Source organism: Nyctereutes procyonoides, unplaced genomic scaffold (genome assembly GCF_905146905.1).
Source record: "Nyctereutes procyonoides isolate TBG_1078 unplaced genomic scaffold, NYPRO_anot_genome, whole genome shotgun sequence".
NCBI lineage: Eukaryota > Metazoa > Chordata > Mammalia > Carnivora > Canidae > Nyctereutes > Nyctereutes procyonoides.
Window position 1 is genome coordinate 20,826,166 of NW_026575034.1, and position 22,862 is coordinate 20,849,027.

At 46.3% G+C, this 22,862-nt stretch overlaps 1 protein-coding gene across 1 annotated transcript in view; it reads right to left on the minus strand.

The window, feature by feature from the left end:
• Positions 1-22,862, minus strand: part of DNHD1 (dynein heavy chain domain 1) — an 82,396-nt gene that overhangs the window by 14,284 nt on the left and 45,250 nt on the right. Inside the window, 14 exon segments of the mRNA XM_055317712.1 lie at positions 1,667-1,769; positions 1,847-2,051; positions 2,247-2,455; positions 2,637-4,236; positions 14,174-14,462; positions 14,703-14,895; positions 15,066-15,243; positions 15,455-18,323; positions 18,426-18,523; positions 18,838-18,963; positions 20,536-20,743; positions 21,260-21,354; positions 21,756-21,948; positions 22,047-22,174. Of these exon segments, the coding sequence (XP_055173687.1) occupies positions 1,667-1,769; positions 1,847-2,051; positions 2,247-2,455; positions 2,637-4,236; positions 14,174-14,462; positions 14,703-14,895; positions 15,066-15,243; positions 15,455-18,323; positions 18,426-18,523; positions 18,838-18,963; positions 20,536-20,743; positions 21,260-21,354; positions 21,756-21,948; positions 22,047-22,174 (6,494 nt within the window).

Consider the following 22,862-nt stretch of genomic DNA (forward strand, 5'->3'; position numbering starts at 1 on the left):
GTTGAATATGAGAGAAACGAGAGATGGATGACTCCAGAACAACTCCTGGGATTTAGCTTAACTAAGTGGGCGGTGATGCCATTTCCTGGGGTGGGGAACACTGAAAGAAGTATACACTTTATGGCTGTTGAGTGAACAGCCAAGGGATCTGACACTGAATGCCTCTGACACTATAAACATCTCTTCCTCATTTTTTTTCTTAAGATTTTATTTTTAAGTTATCTCTAAAACCCAACACAGGGCTTGAACTCACAACCCCAAGGTCAAGAGTCCACATGCTCTTCCTACTGAGCCACTCAGGTGCCCCTACTATGAACATCTCTTATCTAGATTTTGGGCTTTTTTTTTGTTGTTGTTGTCCTTTGATATAACTGACCATGGGATCAAATAATAATAGCATTTTTTTTAAAATAATAGCATCTTTAAACCAGATAAATAATTCCTGTTATTAATTATCCTGGGAAATAGTAGGACCCAAGACAAGAAACTGGAATTTGGAAAACATGGGAGAGGGCAATCCTGTCCCTCTGTGAACTTTTTTTTTAACCTCAAGTGAGTCTTGAGGTTCTGTCTAAGCTAATGATCCTTGGTGGTGGATGGTAGGAGGGCACCATTACTATGAGAACTCCAGGGAACAGCATTTACAGAGAACACGATGACAGCCATGCATGTAGATACAACGGAAGCCATGCTTCTAGAGTTGTGCAGTACTAGGTGATAGCCCTGACAGGCTAGGCATTGGGAGCTCTATAGGCTGAAAGCCCAGCAGAAGGGAAGCATTTGTCTGTGTATGAGTTGCCCACTAGTTCAGTTCTCTGAAGTTATCCCTGAATCTTCATCAAAGCCTTATGTAGCAGGAAGGAAAAGAAGAGCTATTTCAGAATTCCTCTTACTAAAAACAAAATGGGACTTAGATTTAGACTAGAAAAATTCTCTCTTGTTACATGAGAACTGTATTGGAGGAGCTCTAAAGAAAAGGTGGGGTAGCTGAATAATACGGTGAAGTGGGCACAGGAAGAGGTGAGAAAAAGAGAACTGGTTGCTAGGGAATGCCCTGTAGAGGAGGGTGACTAATGAAGTTCAGGACATTGAGGTCTAGTGTACCATTCCAACATCTTTCTGGTTTTGGTCTAAAATAAAAATTGCCTGACTTCCATCACCCATCCACATTTCCCCAGTGTATATGTGGGCCTTGTATAGTTGTTGCTTTTGTGGTAGGAAGAGGTACAAGGATAAAGCTGTACAGGCAAAGAGGATGGCTATAAGAGGTGTGCCAATGAGCCATGATAGAGAATCCAGGAGAAAAATGGGTAAGGGTAGAGGCAACCACGAGAGTGTAATCTCTGCTCTGTCCCTGATGGGAACCTGTGGAGATCTTGGGAAGTATATTGGACTTCCCATAGTCAAAGTACATACTAAGGACAGCAGAAGCAGACATTGGGGTTTCATGTGTTTAGAAGAATCAGTCTGGTCTCAGCTGTGCCATGGGGAACTTTGAGCCTAAGATCTAAAGGAAGAGGTAGCAGGAATTAAAGAGCTTCCCTGGGGAAAGGGGTACTCTAGGGAGATAAGAACTAAGGTTCAGGCTGGTTGGCTCCTCCAAAGTCCCCCTCTGGGCTCCTGCTTTGACCCTAGTGTGCATACCTCATAATCTTCTCCCCTTTACCTTGTGGGAGCCTTTCAGCAACTGTTCCAGGTTGAAGACAAAGTTGGTGTAGGCATTGTGCTTCTCAATCAGCATTCTCAGATTGTCCAAGGCATTCTGGATCCTGGAGATACAATGTACCTACAACGTAAGTGGGCCCAAGGAAGCAGGAGGTACAGTGCAGGAAATGGGGCCACTCACCGCTGGGCCTTGTTCTTAATTTGCAGAGTCATCTGTTGCTGCAACAGCATGAAGGTGTCCAGAAAGTCTAGGAAGGTCTTGGGGGTGATGAGTGGCAACTCAGGGCATAGGTGTCCATGGTAGCTGGCAGCCGAGAGATGGATGAGAGCCATGGCTTTGGCCACACTGGGAACTGATGCCTGGAGGTCTGGGTACTTCAAGGAGTCTGAAATGGGCATGGTTTTAGCATGTGAACTTGTGAGAGAATGGGAAAGAAAAGGGACCCTTTTCTGATTCAGGAAGGTGGGGAGAAAAGGTGAAGGGGATCACTAGGTTCTTGGAAGAGAGAGAGAGAGACTGACCTGAATCTTCAATAAAACCTGGTTGAGAGGAGTAGTGAGAACAGGTAAAAAGGGCTCACCACCATCAACGGATAGATTATGATCACTCTCCAGGTAGTGCTGGACCACACTAATCAGGGAGTCTTGGTCCCAGGGTTCATAGCGGTCAATGCTAGCAATGGCCAATTGAAGAAGCCTCAGGAAAAGGGTGGAGGGCAACTGTTTATGGGCCTGGTCATCTCCAATCAGGATGAACATGTGCAGGTGGTTGCAGACTTGCTGATAGAACCTGTGGGCCAAGGGTTCAGATACTGTCCTCCCTTTAGATCCCGATTTGCCCATCTAGGCCCCAGTCCCAAACCTGACCCCTTTAGCCCTGATCTTCTGAGCCCTCACAGATTTCATCTTGGCCTTTTGGCCAGCATAGAGCAAGAGCAGAACAGCCCCTAGCATGGCGTTCTTGGCCTCACCTCTGCAACAGCATTTCCTTCTTGATGTTCTGCTTGACACTAAGGTTCTCCCTGGGGAGATGTTCTTCAATGCTGTCCAGATCTGCCTCTGTATACTGGTCAGGGAAACTGCCTGAGGTTGCCAGGGCCAGCAGACGATGAAGGGTAGTAAGATCCACACCCTTGGGTACCAGCAGGGCCACTGGCTGGCCTAACATGCCAGCATGCCAGCTGGCATCCCGTAGACACTGGAGAATGGCCTCCTCTGAGCCAGACGGCAGATGGAAGAGGTGGGCCTGATAAATGCTAGCTGCCAGAGTGATGGCAGTATGGCGCCCAGTACCCAGAGCCCTTGAGAGCAATAGGCCATGCTGCCGGGGCCTGGCCAGCACCCGGACCAGGCGGGCCACGTGCTCGGCCATGGAGTGGCATCGGGCAAGGTGGGCGCTCAGCTTCAGCTGAGCTGCTGAAGTGGACAGCTGCTCCTCCAGGCTCTCCCACTGCCGTTCCAGGTACAAGCTGGGCCTCTCAGAGTTGGATCCTAGTATCAGCTCCTGACTGAAGACTAGGTCTGAGGGCCTTTCCTGGGGGCGTAGTAGCAGCACTGGTAGCAAAAGGGGTGAGGCCAGGTCTATCTGGGATGTTTTCTGCCACCAATTCTTGTTTCTGTTTAACTGTAGTTTGTAGCCAGAAGACTTTGTGTCTTCCTCCTGGTTTATACCTTCTGTAGTCTCCCTCTTTACCGGTACTATGGAAGGTGCTAGACCTGGATCATTGGAGGGGGAGCCTGTGGTGACCTGAAGGCCATAAGGGTCCTCCTCCTCCTCTGTCTCACTGCCGCTGTTGCTTAAGTCTTCCCACTGGGCCAACTCCCCCTCAGATTCCACTTCAGGTACCTTCTCCTCCTCCTCTTCTTCATCCTCCTCCTCATAGCCTTTGCCCCTGTTCTGGGGTGCCGGCCTGCAGCAGAAGACACTCTGAGCTACTTCTAGGAGCAGGTTGGCACAGTAGGAGCGTTCCCTAGGGCTGTCCAGCCGGTCACAAAACGTTCTCTGTGCCTCATGCAACCAAAGACGTACCATGTTGCGCATGGCCATCATAATTGTCAGGCGGGTGCCACGCAAGCCTGACACCCGGCGCAAGTGCTCCTGATGGTTGGGACAATCCAGAAACCCCCGGGAACCCATCCTGGTTGGTAGCAGCTGCAAGCTGCCCAGTAGTTGGCTCACAGAGTGCAGGGAGAAGCGGTAATGTGGGTGGAGGGGGGAAGGCAGAAAGCAGTTGCGCACAGCCTCCCAGGCCTCCACGGAGGCCCGGACCAGAGCTTTTGCTAGAACCCCCTCCCGTTCCACAGATGGAAAGCGCTCAAGCCAGGCCTGGATGCTAGGTGTGTGCCTGCTCAGCAGCATGGCCTGGGTCATGCTACCCAGGGCCAGCACTGTGAAGAGTCTAAACAGACGTGGGCACAGCGGGCGCTCACAGAAGCCTGGCACTGTGGCAGTGGCAAGGAAGTTGACTGCGGGCTGCAGAGTCTGCAATTCCAGGGTGTGGTGGGCATAGACCGTGCCATCTATGGCCTGGCGCAGAGTCTCCAACACTGGCTGGCAGCTCTTCTCTGGGTCTGTGGGACATGAAGACCAACAGTAAGGACACGCAGGGGTGCACGTGACAGTGTTACTCTGTTCCTCCTATCCCTGCTCCACTGGCTTTACTTCTGGTACACACAGGCTTCTACAGGAATTCTGTACACCTGATGTGTTGGGACGTGGTCATGTCTGAGTAAATTGATCTCTTTCCCCCACACTCTCCCTTAAAGTGAGTAATTTCTTCTTTCTTCTCCCCACAAATCCCACCTCTGTGACTAATTATTCATCAACAGAAGAAGGGTTTGGAAGCTGAGATGGATGGAAACCTGATCTGACCACAATAGGGGGAAAGTGAAGTCATCATAATCAGAGGGAGGAGTTATCACATGTGTACTTCTATAAAGTCGATGTTAAGATATGATTGATATAAAATAAAATGTACACATTTTAAATGTATTAGTTCAGTGAGTTTTTTTTTAAGATTTTACTTATTCATGAGAGACAGAGAGAGGCAGAGACACAGGCAGAGGGAGAAGCAGGCTCCATGCAGGGAGCCTGATGTGGGACTCGATCCCGGGTCTCCAGGATCACGCCCTGGGCTGAAGGCGGCGCTAAACTGCTGAGCCACCCAAGGATCTCCAGTTCAGTGAGTTTTGACAAATGTATACACCTATGTAACTGCTCTTCTCATAATACTTAGAACATTTTCATCATCTCAGAAAGTTTCCTCGTGACCCTTTGCGGTCAATCCCCCCACTACATTGTCTCAGGAACTATCTCATCTGATGTCTATCACTATCAATTACCTTTGCCTGTTTTTTTAAGTTTTTATTTTATAAAAGGATTTATTTGACAGAGAGAGAGAGAGAGAGAGAGAGAGAGAGAGAGACCACAAGCAAGGGGAGGGGCAAAGGGAGAGGGAGAAGCAGACTCTCTGCTGAGCAGGGAGCCCAATGCAAGGCAGAGCTCAACCCCAGGACCTGGGATCATGACCTGAGCCAAAGGCAGATGTTTAACAGACTGAGCCACCCAGGTGTCCCTTATTTTATTTATTTTAGATAAAAAGCATGAGCAGGGGTTGGGGCAGAGGGAGAGGGAGAATCCCAAGCCAACTCCAAGCTGAGCTGAGCCCAGAGCTGGACAGCAGGGCTTGATCCAATGACCCCAAGACCGTGACCTGAGCTAAAACTAAGAGTTGGATGCTCAACCGACTGAGCCACCCAGGTGCCCCATAGCCTGTTCTAGAGCTTCACATAAAGGGCATCATATAGTATGTAGTTTACCACGTCTAGCTTCTCTTACTTGGCATGATTTTGAGATTCACCCATGTTTTGTGTGCATCAGTGTGTTTCATTTTATTGGAGTGATATTCCATTATAAAAATACCACAATTTGTAGAACCACTGACATACTGATGGGAATTTAGGTTGTTTCCAGGTTTTGACTATGCAGAATAATACTGTTCAACATATGCTATTGGCCACTCACAAATCTTTCTTTTGTGAAGTATCAATTCTTTTATCCATTTTTAAAAATGGAGTTTATTATTGAGTTAAGAGCTTTTTAATGCAATCTGGGTATAAGTCCTTTGTCAGATAGATATGTGTATCATATTTCTGTCTGTGGCTTATTTTTTCATTTCCTTAACAGTGTCTTTTGAAGGGCATAGGTTTTTAATTTTCCTAAAATCCAATTTTTGTGTCCTAAGAAATCATTGCTTTTAACTAAGGTCACACGGATTTTTCTGTAACATTTTGTTGTTAAGTTTTATAATTTTAGCTTTTACATTTAGGCCTTTAATTGATTTATAATTAATTTTTGTGTATATCATGGGGTAGAATTCAAGGTTCCCTTTTTTTCCCCGTAGATAGGTAGTTGTTTCAACACCATTCATTGAAAGGACTATCCTTTCCCCCATTGAATTATCTTGACACAACTGTTGAAAACCAATTGACCATATACCATCATATATCATATATCAGGTTCTCTTTTCCATTAGTCTGTCTATATCTATGTCCTTATACCAATACCCCCCTCTCTTGATTACTATAGCTGTATAATAAGCCTTTAAAATAACTACTGTAAGCCCTTCCACGTTGTTCTTCTTTTTCAAAGTTGTCTTGGCTCTTCTAGGCCTTTTGTGTTTCCGTAAGTCTCATAATGAGTTTATCAATCCTGTCATTTTCTACAAAACAAACAAAAACCAACCTGCTCAGGTTTAGATTGACATTGCATTGAATCTATACATCAGTTGGGGAGAGTAAGCGCCTTAATGATATTGACTCCTCTGACCCATGAACATGGTATATCTCTCCATTAATTTGAGTCTCCTTTATCTTAGCAAGATTTAGTAATTTTCAGTGTATATCTCTAATAAGTTTATTCCTAAATATTCTAAGCTTTCAGATGATATCTTAAACTGTATTTTAAAATTGTGTTACTAGGGAACGCATGGGTGGCTCAGCAGTTGAGCGTCTGCCTGTGACTCTGGGGATGATCCTGGGGTCCTGGGATTGAGTCCCACATCAGGCTCTCTCCCTAAGTCTCTGCCTCTCTCCCTATGTGCCTCTCATGAATAAATAAATAAAATCTTTAAAAAATAAAAATAAAATGTTACTAGGCTATAGAAATACTAATGATTTCATAGATTGACTTTGCATCCTATGACCCTGCTAAATTATTTTTTAAAGATTTTATTTATTTGAGAAAGAGAGAGAGCACACAAGGTGGGGAAGGGGCAGAGTGAGAGGAAGAAACAGACTCCCCACGGAGCAGCAAGCCCAATGCAGGGCTCAATTCCAGGACCCCAGGATCATGACCTGAGCCGAAAGCAGATGCTTAACTGACTGAGCCACCCAGATACCCTGACCCTGCTAAATTAAATTCACTTTTAGCAGTTTCATAGGGTTGTTTTTTGTTATTGTTGTTACCTTAGGATTCTCTATGTAGAAAATCATGTTGTACACCAGTAGAGACAGTATTACTTTGTCTTTTCCAATTTTAAAGGCTTTTATTTCTTTTTCTTATTGCACTGATGTGGGTCTCTGCTGCAATATTGAATAGAAGCAGTGAAAGTGGACATTGTTGCCTTGTGACTGATCTTTGAAAATGTGTGATATTTCACCAATTAAGTAAGTAGCTGTAGGTTTATTTATTTATTTATTTATTTATTTATTTTAGCTGTAGGTTTTAATAGATGTTCTTCATCAAACTGAAAGCTCCCTTCTATTCCTAGTTTGTTGAACGTTACCATGAATAGTGTTGAATTTTATCAAGTGCTTTCTCTTATCTACTTAGATGATCCTACACTTTTCCTCATTTATTCTGTTAATGTCATGAATTATAGTGATTTTTGAATGTTGAGTCAACTTTGCATCCTGGGGATATACTGCTTAAGCTACAGTCCACAGATTTTGATAACATTTTGTTTTCATTATTATTAAGCTCAAAATATTTTTAATTTATCATGTAGTTTCTGGAATGGTTATTTAGAAGTGTATTTTACTTTATTTTTTAGAGTGAGTGAGAGTGGGTGTAGGGCACAAAGGGAGAGGGAGAGAGAAAATCTTACGCAGTCTCCATGCCCAGCACAAAGCCTAATGGGGGCTCAATCTCAGGACCCTGAGATCATGACCTGAAATCAAGAGTTGGACGCTTAACTAAGGTATCCAGGCACCTCTTGAAGTGTGTTGATTTCAAAGAATTTGGGAATTTTCTAGGTTTACTGTTGAGTTTTATTGTTGTCAGAGAAAATATTCTATAAATTTTAACCCTTTGCAATTTCTTGAGACTATTTTATAGCCCAGCATATCATCAGTCTTGGAGAATGTTCCATGTACACCTGAAAAGAAAGTGCATTTTGTAGTTGCTGACTATGATGTTCTGTAACAGTTGATAGTAGTATGTAGATCTATATCCTTATTTCCTCTCTCCTATCAATTATTGAGAGGAATGTTCAATCTCCTACTATGATTTTTGGTCTTGCTGTTTCTAATTTCTATACATTTTTTTCTTTATATACTTTTAAGCTGTTTCAGGTACATACACATTTAGGACTTTTGTGGGTTTTTTCAATTAAATCTTTTAATTAGGAGATGTCCAGTTCTCTATCTCTGGTAATACCCTTTGTCTTGAAGGACTTTTTGGAGTGCTTAGGATTTTCCATTTAATGTCATTATTCATATGGTTGGTTTAAAACCCAACATTCTGGGCACCTGGGTTGGCTGTCAGAAATGTCTGCCTTTGTCTACGCCAATAAATTAGGCAATCTAGAAGAAATGGACGCATTCCTGGAAAGCCACAAACTACCAAAACTGGAACAGGAAGAAATAGAAAACCTGAACAGGCCAATAACCAGGGAGGAAATTGAAGCAGTCATCAAAAACCTCCCAAGACACAAGAGTCCAGGGCCAGATGGCTTCTCAGGGGAATTCTATCAAACGTTTAAAGAAGAAATCATACCTATTCTACTAAAGCTGTTTGGAAAGATAGAAAGAGATGGAGTACTTCCAAACTCATTCTATGAGGCCAGCATCACCTTAATTCCAAAACCAGACAAAGACCCCATCAAAAAGGAGAATTACAGACCAATATCCCTGAAGAACATGGATGTAAAAATTCTCAACAAGATACTAGCCAATAGGATCCAACAACACATTAAGAAAATTATTCACCATGACCAAGTAGGATTTATCTCCGGGACACAAGGCTGGTTCAACACTCGTAAAACAATCAATGTGATTCATCATATCAGCAAGAGAAAAACCAAGAACCATATGATCCTCTCATTAGATGCAGAGAAAGCATTTGACAAAATACAGATTCCATTCCTGATCAAAACTCTTCAGAGTGTAGGGATAGAGGGAACTTTCCTCGACATCTTAAAAGCCATCTACGAAAAGCCCACAGCAAATATCATTCTCAATGGGGAAGCACTGGGAGCCTTTCCCCTAAGATGAGGAACAAGACAGGGATGTCCACTCTCACCACTGCTATTCAACATAGTATTGGAAGTCCTAGCCTCAGCAATCAGACAACAAAAAGACATTAAAGGCATTCAAATTGGCAAAGAAGAAGTCAAACTCTCCCTCTTCGCCGATGACATGATACTCTACATAGAAAACCCAAAAACCTCCACCCCAAGATTGCTAGAACTCATACAGCAATTTGGTAGTGTGGCAGGATACAAAATCAATGCCCAGAAATCAATGGCATTTCTATACTCTAACAATGAGACTGAAGAAAGAGAAATGAAGGAGTCAATCCCATTTACAATTGCACCCAAAAGCATAAGATACCTAGGAATAAACCTAACCAAAGAGGTAAAGGATCTATACCCTAAAAACTATAGAACACTTCTGAAAGAAATTGAGGAAGACACAAAGAGATGGAAAAATATTCCATGCTCATGGATTGGCAGAATTAATATTGTGAAAATGTCAATGTTACCCAGGGCAATTTACATGTTTAATGCAATCCCTATCAAAATACCATGGACTTTCTTCAGAGAGTTAGAACAAATTATTTTAAGATTTGTGTGGAATCAGAAAAGACCCCAAATAGCCAGGGGAATTTTAAAAAAGAAAACCATAGCTGGGGGCATCACAATGCCAGATTTCGGGTTGTACTACAAAGCTGTGGTCATCAAGACAGTGGTACTGGCACAAAAACAGACACATAGATCAATGGAACAGAATAGAGAACCCAGAAATGGACCCTGAACTTTATGGTCAACTAATATTCGATAAAGGAGGAAAGACGATCCACTGGAAGAAAGACAGTCTCTTCAATAAATGGCGCTGGGAAAATTGGACATCCACATGCAGAAGAATGAAACTAGACCACTCTCTTGCACCATACACAAAGATAAACTCAAAATGGATGAAAGATCTAAATGTGAGACAAGATTCCATCAAAATCCTAGAGGAGAACACAGGCAACACCCTTTTTGAACTTGGCCACAGTAACTTCTTGCAAGATACATCCACGAAAGCAAAAGAAACAAAAGCAAAAATGAACTACTGGGACTTCAAGATAAGACGCTTTTGCACAGCAAAGGATACAGTCAACAGAACTCAAAGACAACCTACAGAATGGGAGAGGATATTTGCAAATAACATATCAGATAAAGGGCTAGTTTCCAAGATCTATAAAGAACTTATTAAACTCAACACCAAAGAAACAAACAATCCAATCATGAAATGGGCAAAAGACATGAAGAGAAATCTCACAGAGGAAGACAGACATGGCCAACATGCACATGAGAAAATGCTCTGCATCACTTGCCATCAGGGAAATACAAATCAAAACCACAATGAGATACCACCTCACACCAGTGAGAACGGGGAAAATTAACAAGGCAGGAAACAACAAATGTTGGAGAGGATGCGGAGAAAAGGGAACCCTCTTACACTGTTGGTGGGAATGTGAACTGGTGCAGCCACTCTGGAAAACTGTGTGGAGGTTCCTCAAAGAGTTAAAAATAGACCTGCCCTACGACCCAGCAATTGCACTGTTAGGGATTTACCCCAAAGATTCAGATGCAATGAAACGCTGGGACACCTGCACCCCGATGTTTCTAGCAGCCATGTCCACAATAGCCAAACTGTGGAAGGAGCCTCGGTGTCCATCGAAAGATGAATGGATAAAGAAGCTGTGGTTTCTGTATACAATGGAATATTACTCAGCCATTAGAAACGACAAATACCCACCATTTGCTTCAAAGTGGATGGAACTGGAGGGTATTATGCTGAGTGAAGTAAGTCAATCGGAGAAGGACAAACAGGGTATGTTCTCATTCATTTGGGGAATATGAATAATAGTGAAAGGGAATATAAGGGAAGGGAGAAGAAATGTGTGGGCAATATCAAAAGGGAGACCGAACATAAAGACTCCTAACTCTGGGAAACGAACTAGGGGTGGTGGAGGGGGAGGAGGGCGGGGGGTGGGGGTGAATGGGTGACCGGCACTGAGGGGACACTTGACGGGATGAGCACTGGGTGTTATTTTGTATGTTGGTAAATTGAACACGAATAAAAAATAATTTATTAAAAAAAAAAAAAAGAAATGTCTGCCTTTGGCTTAGTCATGATCTCAGAGTCATGGGATGGAGCCCCAAATCAGGCTCCCTGCTCAGTGGGGAGTTCGCTTCTCTCTCTGCCCCTCCCCCCACTTGTGCATGCTCTCTCTCTCAAATAAATAAAAATCTTAAAAAAAAATAAAGTCCATCATATTGCCGGGTTTTTTGTTTTGTTTTGTTTTGTTTTTAGATTTTATTTATTTGTTCATGAGGGACACACAGAGGCAGAGACGTAGGCAGAGGGAGAAGCAGGCTCCATGCAGGGATCCTGATGTGGGACTCAATCTTGGGACTCCAGGATCACACCCTGAGCTGAAGGCAAACGCTCAACCGCTGAGCCACCCAGGTGTCCCCACATAATGTTGCCATTTGTCTTCTAATCGTCTTTTATTTTTAATTCCTCTATTGTTCATTTTCTGATTCCTTTTATATAACAAGTATTTTTACATTTAAAATATATTTTTAAAATTATACTTTGTTAATTTTAGTGATTTTTCTAGGATTATAATATGCCTCCTCAATATATTGATAATTATAAGTAATATTGTGCCACTTCACACAATACCTGACCTTTCCCACTTCCTATTTCACATTTCATGAGTGTAAGAACCTTATAGTAGTATAATTTTTACTCACTGCTCCCCAAAGGTGGATCTGCCCTATTCTCTCTCCTTTTCTTTTGGAACTCCTGGTGTGTGTGTGTGTGTGTGTGTGTGTGTGTGTGTGTGTGTGTGTATGAAGCTCTATTCATATTCAGTATATTTCTGTTCTTCAGGATTCACTGACTCTTTTGTTATCTTCAATCTATTAAACCATGCAGTGAATTTTTCATTTCAGTTATTACATTTTCCAGTTCTAAAATTTCTGTTTAGTTATTTTTAATAGTTTTCATTTCTTTGCAGAGATTACTATGTGTTTATTCATTAAGATCATATTTTTCTTTAAGTAGCTTAGTACTTTTATAAACATTTTTTTTTAATTTTTATTTATTTATGATAGACATACAGAGAGAGAGAGACAGGCAGAGACACAGGCAGAGGGAGAAGCAGGCTCCATGCACCGGGAGCCCGATGTGGGATTCGATCCCGGGTCTCCAGGATCGCGCCCTGGGCCAAACCGCTGCACCACCCAGGGATCCCTAGTACTTTTATAATTAGCTGTAATAGCTGCTGTAAATATTTGCTAGATTCTACTTCTAAAACATTTCAAAGTCAGTTTTTATTTGACTGTTTTCTCTAGATAGTGGGTCACAGTTTTTTGTTTGTTGTATGTTTATTAATTTTTAATTTTATACTAGATGTTTTGGTGGCTGTCACCCTGGGATATCTTTTACACTGCCAGCTGTGTAACACTGCCATTTCACAACACTGCTTACAATGTTTGCAACCTTCCTGTTGAAATCTCTTCTCAGCTGCTCTTCACAGATCTGAATTCACCCTTTCTATTTTCCACTGACAATCTGATTATTTGTGCAAATTCACTGAAAGGCCCAAATCATATAGTTGTAGAAAATTACATGTTGGTGCTAAGCAGACCTAAATTTTAATCTTGGTTCTGACACTTTACTGACTAAAGTGTCTTGGACAAGTTATAAAATATTTCATTTCTTCATCTCTGAAATGATCATAACAAATCTCCATCTTACTAGGCTTTTATGAACACTAAAGATGACCTAGATAAAGCATGTAGAACATAGTCCTCAATTAATTGTACCTACTATTATTAAGTACGTATATCCTGATTCAAGTTTTCTACATCCCATACAAGACTTGTGTTTAACTGGACAATCCAGCTAATGCTTTAATCCACTGACTTCCTTGACTCCATTATCCTGTACCTGTACTTCATTTCTGCCCATTCCCATGGCCATATTCAAACCTGTCATTATCTAGAAGCCCACCACTTGAGAAACTTTAAACTTCAATATCCCAAACTTTTATCACAACTTCTCCTTTCCTTTCTAATTTTTGCTTCTACAAACTCTTACTGAGCACTTACTTCCTGTTGAGTCAATCAAAATGAATGAGACAAATCTCTCTTCTCATGAAGCTCAGAGTATCATGGAAAGGATCAACAAATATATAATAGTAGAACCATGGTTGTCACAGATTTTTGTACAGAACACAAGATGAGTATCTAACCTAAGGCTCAGGTTTTCTGAAGATACTAGGATTATTTGTAAAGAACAAAGACTTTGCCAGATTAGTAGAGTAGGGAAAACAGAGAGGACAGCTATCCCAGAAGCTAGAGAGAGCTTGACTTACTGAATGCCTGTACATAGTTGAGTTCAGTTAGAGTACAGAGTGTAAGAGCCTAGAGAAGAAAGCCTCACTGCAAGGAACCTTGCAAGAGAATTCACTGATGTTCCAGTTAATGACTGTCTGAACCAGGGAAGATGGAATGGAAATAAGTGGAAATATTTGAGAGAGATTTGGAATGCCAAATTGAGAGACATGGTGAAAGGACTTTGGTAAGAAATGGGGGGATGTCAACAAAATTTCTGGCTTAAGTGACTGGATAGATGGTTGTACTAGTGACTCAGAGGACAGGAGCAGGGTTTAGGGGTAAGATGATGAGTTCACAGTTGAATCTGAAGTGCCAATGGGACAACAAGGTAGAGATATATAGTAAGTAGTTGGATAAGCAGGTCTAGTGCTTAGAAGAAAAGCTTGACCTGGGGATAAAGATTTAGCAGTCAAAGCACAGAGATGGTGGATAAGGCCATGAGAGGAGTAGGATTGTTCGGGAGCATATGTACAATGAAAAGATATTAAGAATGGGATGCTGAGATTTGGTCTGTAGGTGTCTAATTGGGAGTCAGTAAATATTGCTTGAGATTTTACAGTCTCAAGAGATCACAATGACTCTGTCTTTCCCTCTATTCAGCTCCTTACCAGAAGCGGCCAGATGCAGATCCTCCAGCAGGAAGAGGAGGGAGCCTTTAGAATCTGGGTGCTGCCCAGGCCGTGGGGCAGCTTGTGGTTGGCCCTGGACCCCTTGACTCAGCAGCAGGCGAAGGTGGAGGGGAGTGAAGGCAGAGTGGATGGGGCTGCACGTGTAAGAATGATGTGGCTCCACTAGCATCTCCACAAAGGTGGACTTCCCTGTTGCTGCCTCTCCAGCCAGCATCACTGGATGTCCCTCTGACAGAAGCAGGTCCACCACATATAAGAGCCGTTCAGTCTGTAGGACAGGAGCAGGGCTTACTGGGGCAGTGCCAGTTTAGGACAGTAATCTAGCTGAAAGCAAAGTCTAGGGGTTTTGTTTTAGAGCTGCACTTGCAGAGCGCTTCACATATTCTTGTGATTGTGAAAACATATCAAAGAACGGGAGCAGGTGGGCCTCAGGTGGGCCTAGAACATGGATTTCCCCAGGATATCTCCTTGAGCCCTGACCCCATCTGCTGCCCCGCTGTCTTCACACCTGTGGAGAAGGGCTAAACGTGCCCAGAGTTCCCCTGATGCGGCTGCCCAGGTAATGGCCAGTGAAGGGGACCAGAGTCCCAGTCTCAGGGCATACATGTAGATCAAACACCAAGGCTGAAGGTGGTGGCTCAGGGTAGCCGGAGAGGCAACTAATAGAATCTCTCAAGAAGGTATCAAAGAGGGGCCAGAGCCTGTTCAGAGGGATGTACAGGCAAAAATGTCAGACAGTTGCAACAGTTCCATTTGTGACACACTCACACAATTCCATCCTCCCCCGACAGTGATGTCACCTGGCTTTTAACTTCCATGTGCCAGTCCATCTCAGCCCTCCTGTATCACCCACCCCCACCCCCGCAGATACCTGGAGGGAAGGTGGGCTCCAAAGCCCCAGATCAATGCAAAAAGAAAGCTGCTGACAGCCAGCAAGTGCTCCTTGTGCTGATTAGGTACATCATCACTGTCAACCTGAGGCAGGTTCAGAGAGCTGCTTTTGGAGGACTTGCAGCTTTGGGCCATAGGATCGCTAAAGCTGAGGTCCTCTGCAAAGGTCACGATGGTCAGAATAGGAGCCGAGGTAGGAAAAAGTGGGTTGGGGGTGAGGGAAGACATAAAGACTGGCTCTGTCACTGTCAACTTTCAATCCCCAGGCCCAAGTCCACCAAAGAAGCCATGCTGTAGGTGCTGGCTATATGCCAGCTGTCTTTAAAGCCCCTTCTCTCCAAACCATCCCTTATTTTCCCTTCCCTTCACCTGAGATGTGTGCCTTCTCCTTCTCATCTATGCGCAGGTGGGGGTCAAGAAGACAACGTAAGACACGGGCCAGGCTGGTGACTTCAGCCACGCCTGGGCAAATGGCCTGCTGCCCATGTACCTGCAGCAGGGAGCTGGCACCCTGGTGGGTGAGGAATCCGAATGTTGCTGGCACCAGCACTTCAGCCAGGTGGTTGAGCTCAGTGACTGTCTGGAGCTGCAGGTGGTACTCATGGGGCAGGGCTGCCATCAGGACACTAAGCATACCCTTCCAAGTCTGCTCCCCACCACACCAGACTAGGGCACACTGGCCGACCACTGCGGGAGACATGCCTGTTACATCTCCCACCTCCATCAGGAGAAAAGTACCTGGGGGTCGTGCTATCTGTTGACCATTGGGGAGGCTGAGCTGGGGGACTTCGCCCAGGAGGCAAGTGATGGAGTCCATCCAAGCGGCACTGGCAACCCCGTCACATATTATCCAGTGCTGGATCCCACCTGATTCCTGTGGTGGCTCCTTTGGGCCCACAGTCTGACACGGACTGGCTGTACGAAGCAGCCTAGGGAAGATGCCATGGTGCCAGCAGGGACCTTCTAGCCATCCCAGGAATTCCTGGGGGCTGAGGACATTGGGATACAGGTGTGTGATCTCCACAGACTGGCAGCCCTGGGTTGAGGTGTCCTCCCTGGCTGCCAGCCGATTCTGGATCTTAAATAAGCTGTGCCAACAAGTGGTCTTGCCACTGCCTGCAGGGCCCAGGAGCAAAACCCCCAGAGCTTGGCCCAGAGCCTGTCTCAGCTGCTCCAGGGATCCCAAAATTTCAGGGCTGGGATGGAGGCCTATCTGCTGCAGTTCCTCCAGCAGCAGTGGCTTCCTCAGTGTATGTGCTACAGGCTCCGCCAGCACCTGTCTGGCATTAGGGAAGAGCCCACAGAGCAGCTCTTGGAGGTTGTGCAGATGGGTACCCTTGAGGATGCTGAACAGTGGTGAACGTAGCAGAGCTCGCAGTAGGGCAGCCTCCTCGATCACAGCTAGGGACTTGGACTCATCCTTGGTTGCATTTAAATCCTGTATCATGTCTTCTAGTACCTGCTTGAGCAGTGGCAGGCGGCAAGGCAGAGGTGCAGCCACCAGCTCACGCTCTAGGGAGAAGAATTTAGATAGGCGGGAAGCCATGCGGGAGGCATCCCGCATCCCTGCACCCAGTAGGGTCAGCTCTGCCACTTGTTGCAGGTCAGGCAGTGTCAATGCCACAGGCCGCAGTAGCAAGTGCAGGTTGGCAGGCACAGCAGGGCTCAGGGAACGCAGCGTCAGGAGAGAACCATAGCCAAGGCGTATATATACATGATGTTTCTCAAATAAGCCACTGCCAAGGAGCTGGGGTTGCGTGGGGTCGACAGTGCTGGTGCTTCTGGAGGCTTCCTGATACAGTGGAGCATAGAGGTGTTGCAGTTCAGCTAGGCGCTGGCCCAGGGCAGAGAGCAAGCCAAGGGGCAGGCGTTGAGCTGCTTCCAACAGCAGCCAGGCACCACCCTGCAAGGCACCATTCAGGTAGTTGCTCAGACTTTGGGCCTCTATCTGAGGCAGGCAAGGCATCGTCACCAGCTGGCGCCCCAGGGCCTGTGCCAGGCTCTTCACCATGGCTGCCTTGCCCACTCCATCAGGACCCAGTAGAGTTCCACAGGCCACCTCCTCCAAGGCTAATAACAGTACCAGGGCTGGCCGCTCGGGCAGCAGGCTGGGCAGAGACCCTAGTCTGGGACCGAGGTACTCATAATTGTACAGGAAGGACCGGCCTAGCACGTCTATCCAACATGCAGCTGGCGATGCAGAAGTCTCAGTAGATGCAATAGTCTTGAGACTCTGCAGAGGGCTCTGGGGGATGACGTCAGAACCCAGGTGGTATTTGAGTTGGCGAGCCCAGTGGAAATCTCTCAGATCACTGACCTGGTGCTCCTGCAGCAGCTGTGCTATATCTCGGTGAGTGACTGCCATGACTAGCAGGGCACTGAGCAGGCTGGTCTGGCGGACAGAAGGCAGGGGCTGCTCACCCTGGGAGGCCCTCTGGGCCCGTATAAAATGTACCAGTGCCTCAAGCTTGCAGACATGCATGGGGACCATGGCCAGGGTCCTCCCCTCAAGCAAAGCCTCCTCCATCTCCGCCCACCATACCACTTCCTCTGCCACCAGCACACACTGCCATGGGAAGGCCTGGACTAGGTCGAGCCAGGGGTGGACATATAGCTGTGGGGGCAGCTGGCCTTTCTGGGGCAGCTGCTTGAAGGTCTCATCTAGGGATGGGCCCAGAGCAAGACGGGATGCCACACAGTCCTGCAACATGTGCACCAGTGCCGAACGCAGGCAATTCTCCAGAAAGGCCAGCCATTTGGGGAGATCTGGATGCAGAGGAATGGACACCGGCAGCTTCACCTCCTCCCCACCTGCCCCAAGCACTGCCACTGCCTCCATCTGAGTGGATGTGTTTGGGCTTGACTCTTGGTCATCTGTGTTTCTATCGGTTGGGCTGGACTTGAAGTTCACAGCATGCACATGAGGAAAGCAGCGTCGTACCCACAGCTGGGCCTCACACGACTCCAGTGGGGAAGCCAGCAGTGCCACCAGCTCACTATCACTGAGGAAGAAGAGGCGGGGGAAATGAGTACACACCCGATAGAGCACACTTTTCAGAGCCATAATGATGCCCTCCAGCTCCACTGAGCCTGCTTGCAGAAGTTGTTGCAGCTGCTGGCCTTGAAAATGAGGGCTCCGTTTGACACTCGGCACTATAAGTGACAGAACCAAGGGGTCACCTACAGAGATCAACATCAGGGTCCGATACTGATCATCCATGGCCTTGAACCGGGAGTTCTGCGGTGAGAGAGGGAATAAGAGTAAAGTCAGCTCTCCCTCCTTACCCTGAGCCCCATTATGCAGTAGCCCTTGTCCACCTGCCTCACCCTTCTTCCCTACCAGGTCAGGATTAGGAAACTCAATCTTCATCTCGTGCAGAACTTTATTCAGAAAAATCCACTTCTGCTGAAAAATCACCCACACCTTCAGCAGAGCACCTGTATGAGCAGCCAGAGGAACACTGGAGGGAGACTGGGGTTCTAGCTTCTAAAAAGGGGTCTAGCTGGGCCTAACCTCTCAGGGTGCCCCCCCAAAAAATACTCAGTAGAACCCAGGGACCTTGTTTGGAAAACAGCAAACTTTCACCATGAATAAACTTTCGCCTGGTCATCTGAGCCCAGGAAGTGGCTCTGAAGAATATCTTCACTCTGTTCTGGTCTTCTCCTACGCAACCCCCACCTCTCATCCCAAACCTCCAGGCCATTCCACCTCAGGTCCCATCCATTCCCCCAGCTTAGAGGCCTATACTCACTCAAGCTATGCATGATGGTCACCCACTCCAAAGCTATTTTGTTTAAGTCTCCTGACTTTTGGATGGCCAGGATCTTGAACAACATCTGAAGACTTTCCTGGATAGAATCCTGCAGGCTGCTGTAATCTAAGGAAGTGGATTCCTGAGCTAGTAGTCAGATGGGGCAAGGGCAGGGGTTACTATTACCCAAATTACACTGAAACTCACAGTTCCCAGGTATTCTCTAGAAGACCCAAACATATTTTTTCTGCTAGTTGAAAAATATGCTCACCTAGAATCAGAGTGTGTTTACAAGCCTATTCAGTAAGTTATAATCATAATTACACAATTTAATCTGTTAACCACTGAAATATGTTGCTAGTTCTTTTTAAAAATATTTAAAATATTTTATTTATTTGAAACAGAGAGTGAGCATGAGCAGAGGAGAGGGGCAGAGGGAGAGGGAGAAGCAGACTGCCCACTGCGCAGGGAAGCCGATGATGCAGGGCTTGATCCCAGGGCCCTGAGATCACAATCTGAGCTGAAAGCAGATGCTTAGGCAACTGAGCCACCCAGGCACCTCAAGAGTTGCTGATTCTATGGAAACAATGGAAAGCCTTCAGTAAAGGTGAGTGATAAAAACATGGTATTAAATTAGGTATAAGCCAGCCGATTTTTAAAAATGGGAAATTATAATAAAATCTAGAAAAATTCTGGACTCCAGCAACATCACAAGTGTCTTCATCACTGCTCGATTTTATAGAAACTGAAAGTGGAAACAGTAGACATTGCATTAATGCAAGAAAAGCAGCGAGGAACTTGTATTAGTTGCCTGCAAATCAAAGTAAAGGTCTTGTCTTTAGGCTAAAAGGTTAGTAAATAAATGTATGTTTGTATGTTTTAAGCTAAAGTAAAAAAATATATATATCATATTTTATGATCTCCCTATTAACTAACTTTGAATTTGCCAGTCGGGTTTCAAGTGAGTTGGGTGAGAGAATTTCTCCTCTACTGGCAATTCCCTAACTGTACCATCTCAAGTGGCTGGGCTTGTGCTGTTCCCTCTGCCTGGAATGCCCTCCTCTCCCTGTAAGTTTGGCAAACTCCTTTGGGAGTTTGGGAGTCAACATGAGGACTTTGCCTATGGGAAGGGAAGATTCCTCTTGACTCTCCTTGGTCCTTTGAAGCTGGTCCTCTTTTTGAGATTCTACTGCCTTCAGTAGATTCTCCATCATGCACTCATCTCTATTCCATTGTCCTCTCTCACTGGACTGGGGAGCTCCTGAAGACAGGACTTTTGCCTGTGGACCTCAGCATCTCCTGCGTTTGACTCAGAGAAGGCAGGGAAGCTTGATGTAGGAATGACAGAAGAGTGAATGAGTGGGGCAAAAAGATCAGACAGCAGGATGCAATTTAGAGGAAAGAGCACTAGAAAATGGAAAGACGTGACCATGAGGTACTGCTCAGTACACCCAGAAAGGGGAGGACCTTTGCTGAAGAGGCCAGGTATTGGGCAGGAGGGAGGGAGCAGGGAGCTCCCTAGATCAAGACTTAAAAGAAGCTCCATGGAAGACACTGTCTCAGGACAGACTGAGGTCTCCTGCTGCCCGATAAGGATGGGCCGCTAGCTGGAGAAGCTCCACAGAGCTTGGTGGACATGGTGGATGAATCTGGCCCCTGGCAGTGGGCTATCACTGGGCCCCAATGGCTGGCTCTCACCTGAGAGGATGAAGGTGCCGCTGTCCTGGCTCACCACCTCCCACTGGGGGCTGCGGACCTCGTGCTTCTTGGAGCGCTCCGATGTTGGGGGCTCATAGGGCACGTGCAGGATGAAGTTGATCAGTCGCAGCTGGCGTGTCTCCCAGCCCCGCTGCAGCTGCCGGAGGGTTTCTTGGGCATGGACTCTTTCATTTTCACACTGCCAGATCTGGAACAGCTGGGTCTCAGGAACCAGCCCTGGCTGATAATGGCTCAGGGGCTAGCCTTGAAGCTGGGACTCAAAGGCCAAGGCTCAGGGGAGTGGAAGTGTCAGAGATGGAGAGCAGGCCCGCTTGGCTTCAGACAGGTCAGCAGCAGCATACTTTGACCTAAAGCTGCTGCCTTGAAACTCACTCTTTTGCAAGGTTTCAGCTAAGGAGACACTACCTTAACCAATTCAAGTTGGAACAGGGCAGGTGTTCAGGGAACATCTGCTATCCTGTGTGCCCACAACTTTGGGGCTGCCACTCAGTTCTTTCTGGGGGTGGGGCACACACTCAGCATCTGAAACCACCCATCAGATTGCCCACACCCTCCAAACAGGACAGCAAACTCAACCTCCCACGTTCCCACCCATAAGCCAGTATCCTCGGTCCCCTGTCACAAGGGGCTGCTGGGACTTAACTGGATCTATTAGAGCTTAGCAAATAGGTCCTGGGCTTTGACCAATTCCTTAGGGCCCCACCTGATTGATTCGATCTGCAAATTCCAGCAGCGGGCAACTGAGCAGCTGGCCCAGTGTTAGGAGTTCCATGTTGTGGAGACTGCCTAGCCCTAGGGCTGGAGGTAAAGGGGAGAAGTCAGAGCAACACCCAGTGTATGGCAGAGTCCAGTCTATATCCCAGAGTCCCAGATCTGCAACCCTGAGCCCAGCCCAGCCCAGCCCAGCTCCTAGACAGCAGATCTGAAAGTACAACATAGAGCTAAGAATCCAGAACGGAGGGTCCAGAGCACAACACAGAGCCCAGAGCAAAGACTCTAGCCTTAGTCTAGTCCAAGTCAGCAGAGAGGACCCACATGATGGTGCAGGAGACTAGAAATGTTAGTCCCTGTGGGGGTAAGACAAGGAGGAATCCAGGGAGGACAGGTGTTGCCTCCAGCAGCAGCAGGGAATCCAGGTGCTACACTGTTCTAATCCCCAAGTCCTTCCCTTCCCCTCCCTGGCTCTACCCAAAACACACCTTGAAGAAGGGCTTGAAAGTTCTGGAGTTGGAGGCTGCCGAGCTTGGTCAGTAATGGCAGGTAGCTGCAAAACTCCTCCAGCATGCGCATGCAGTGCAGCAGAACTGGGCTGTGCAGCCCCAGGGTTGTACTCATCCGGGCTGCCTCTGTCAGCCAGCCATCAGTCTTCTCCTGGGCCATAGTCATGCTGAACTGTAGGGAGAAAGGCTCACTGTCAGCTGGAGACCCTTCCCCATCTGTCCCCACAGACTCCACCCTCAGGCAGGAACTCCAAGGAAGGGCGTCAGCACCTTGGCAAAAGCCATGCACTTCCATTCGCTGATGTTTTCAGAGATGACTCGGTACAGGTGCCAGATGCGCTGCTGCTGCACAATCGGACGGGTCCCACAGACTGGCAAGGGCACAGGACTCTCGTCCCCTGTGGGATAGGGTTGGTTGAGGCCTGAGCTGTGTGTGGAGAAGGGGCATGATGGGGAGTGGTCAGTCAAGAGCTCCTAATGGCCAAAATGAAGGTCTTGAAAGTGCCAGGGGTGGGGTAGCCAAAATTGTTCAATCCAATGTAGGTGGGGACCATCCAAATACAGTTTTTCCAAGGAAAGACTATCTGGGAAAATGTGATGGCAGCAAAAGAGAAGGGTTCTTCTTCTGTTAGCCTCCATCTCACTGACTCCGCTCCAGCAACACCAGGCTCTCTCCAGTTTCTCGGGTGCACCAGGCATGCTCCCTCCTGCTGAGGGCCTCTGACTTGCAGTTCATTATTTCTGGAACACTCTTCCTCAGAGAATCATATACTTCATTCCCTCACCAAATTCAAGTCCTTCTGCTTGAGGCCTGTGTAGCCCAAGCCTTTACAAACTATCTACCCTCTCTGGCATTCTCAACACCTCTCCCCTGCTCTATTCTTTTTTCTATGCCACCTGTCACTTTCTAAAATACTCCATAATTTGGTTGTATTTTACGTTTACTATTTGTTGTCTTTCTCTTCCAGCTACAATGTTGGGCCTGTGAGGGCAGGTGATTTGTTATCTGCCCATTGATATACTGCAAACCCAGTGCACAGTATAGGCACAACAAATATGTTAGACAGATGAGTAAGTCCAGTGAGA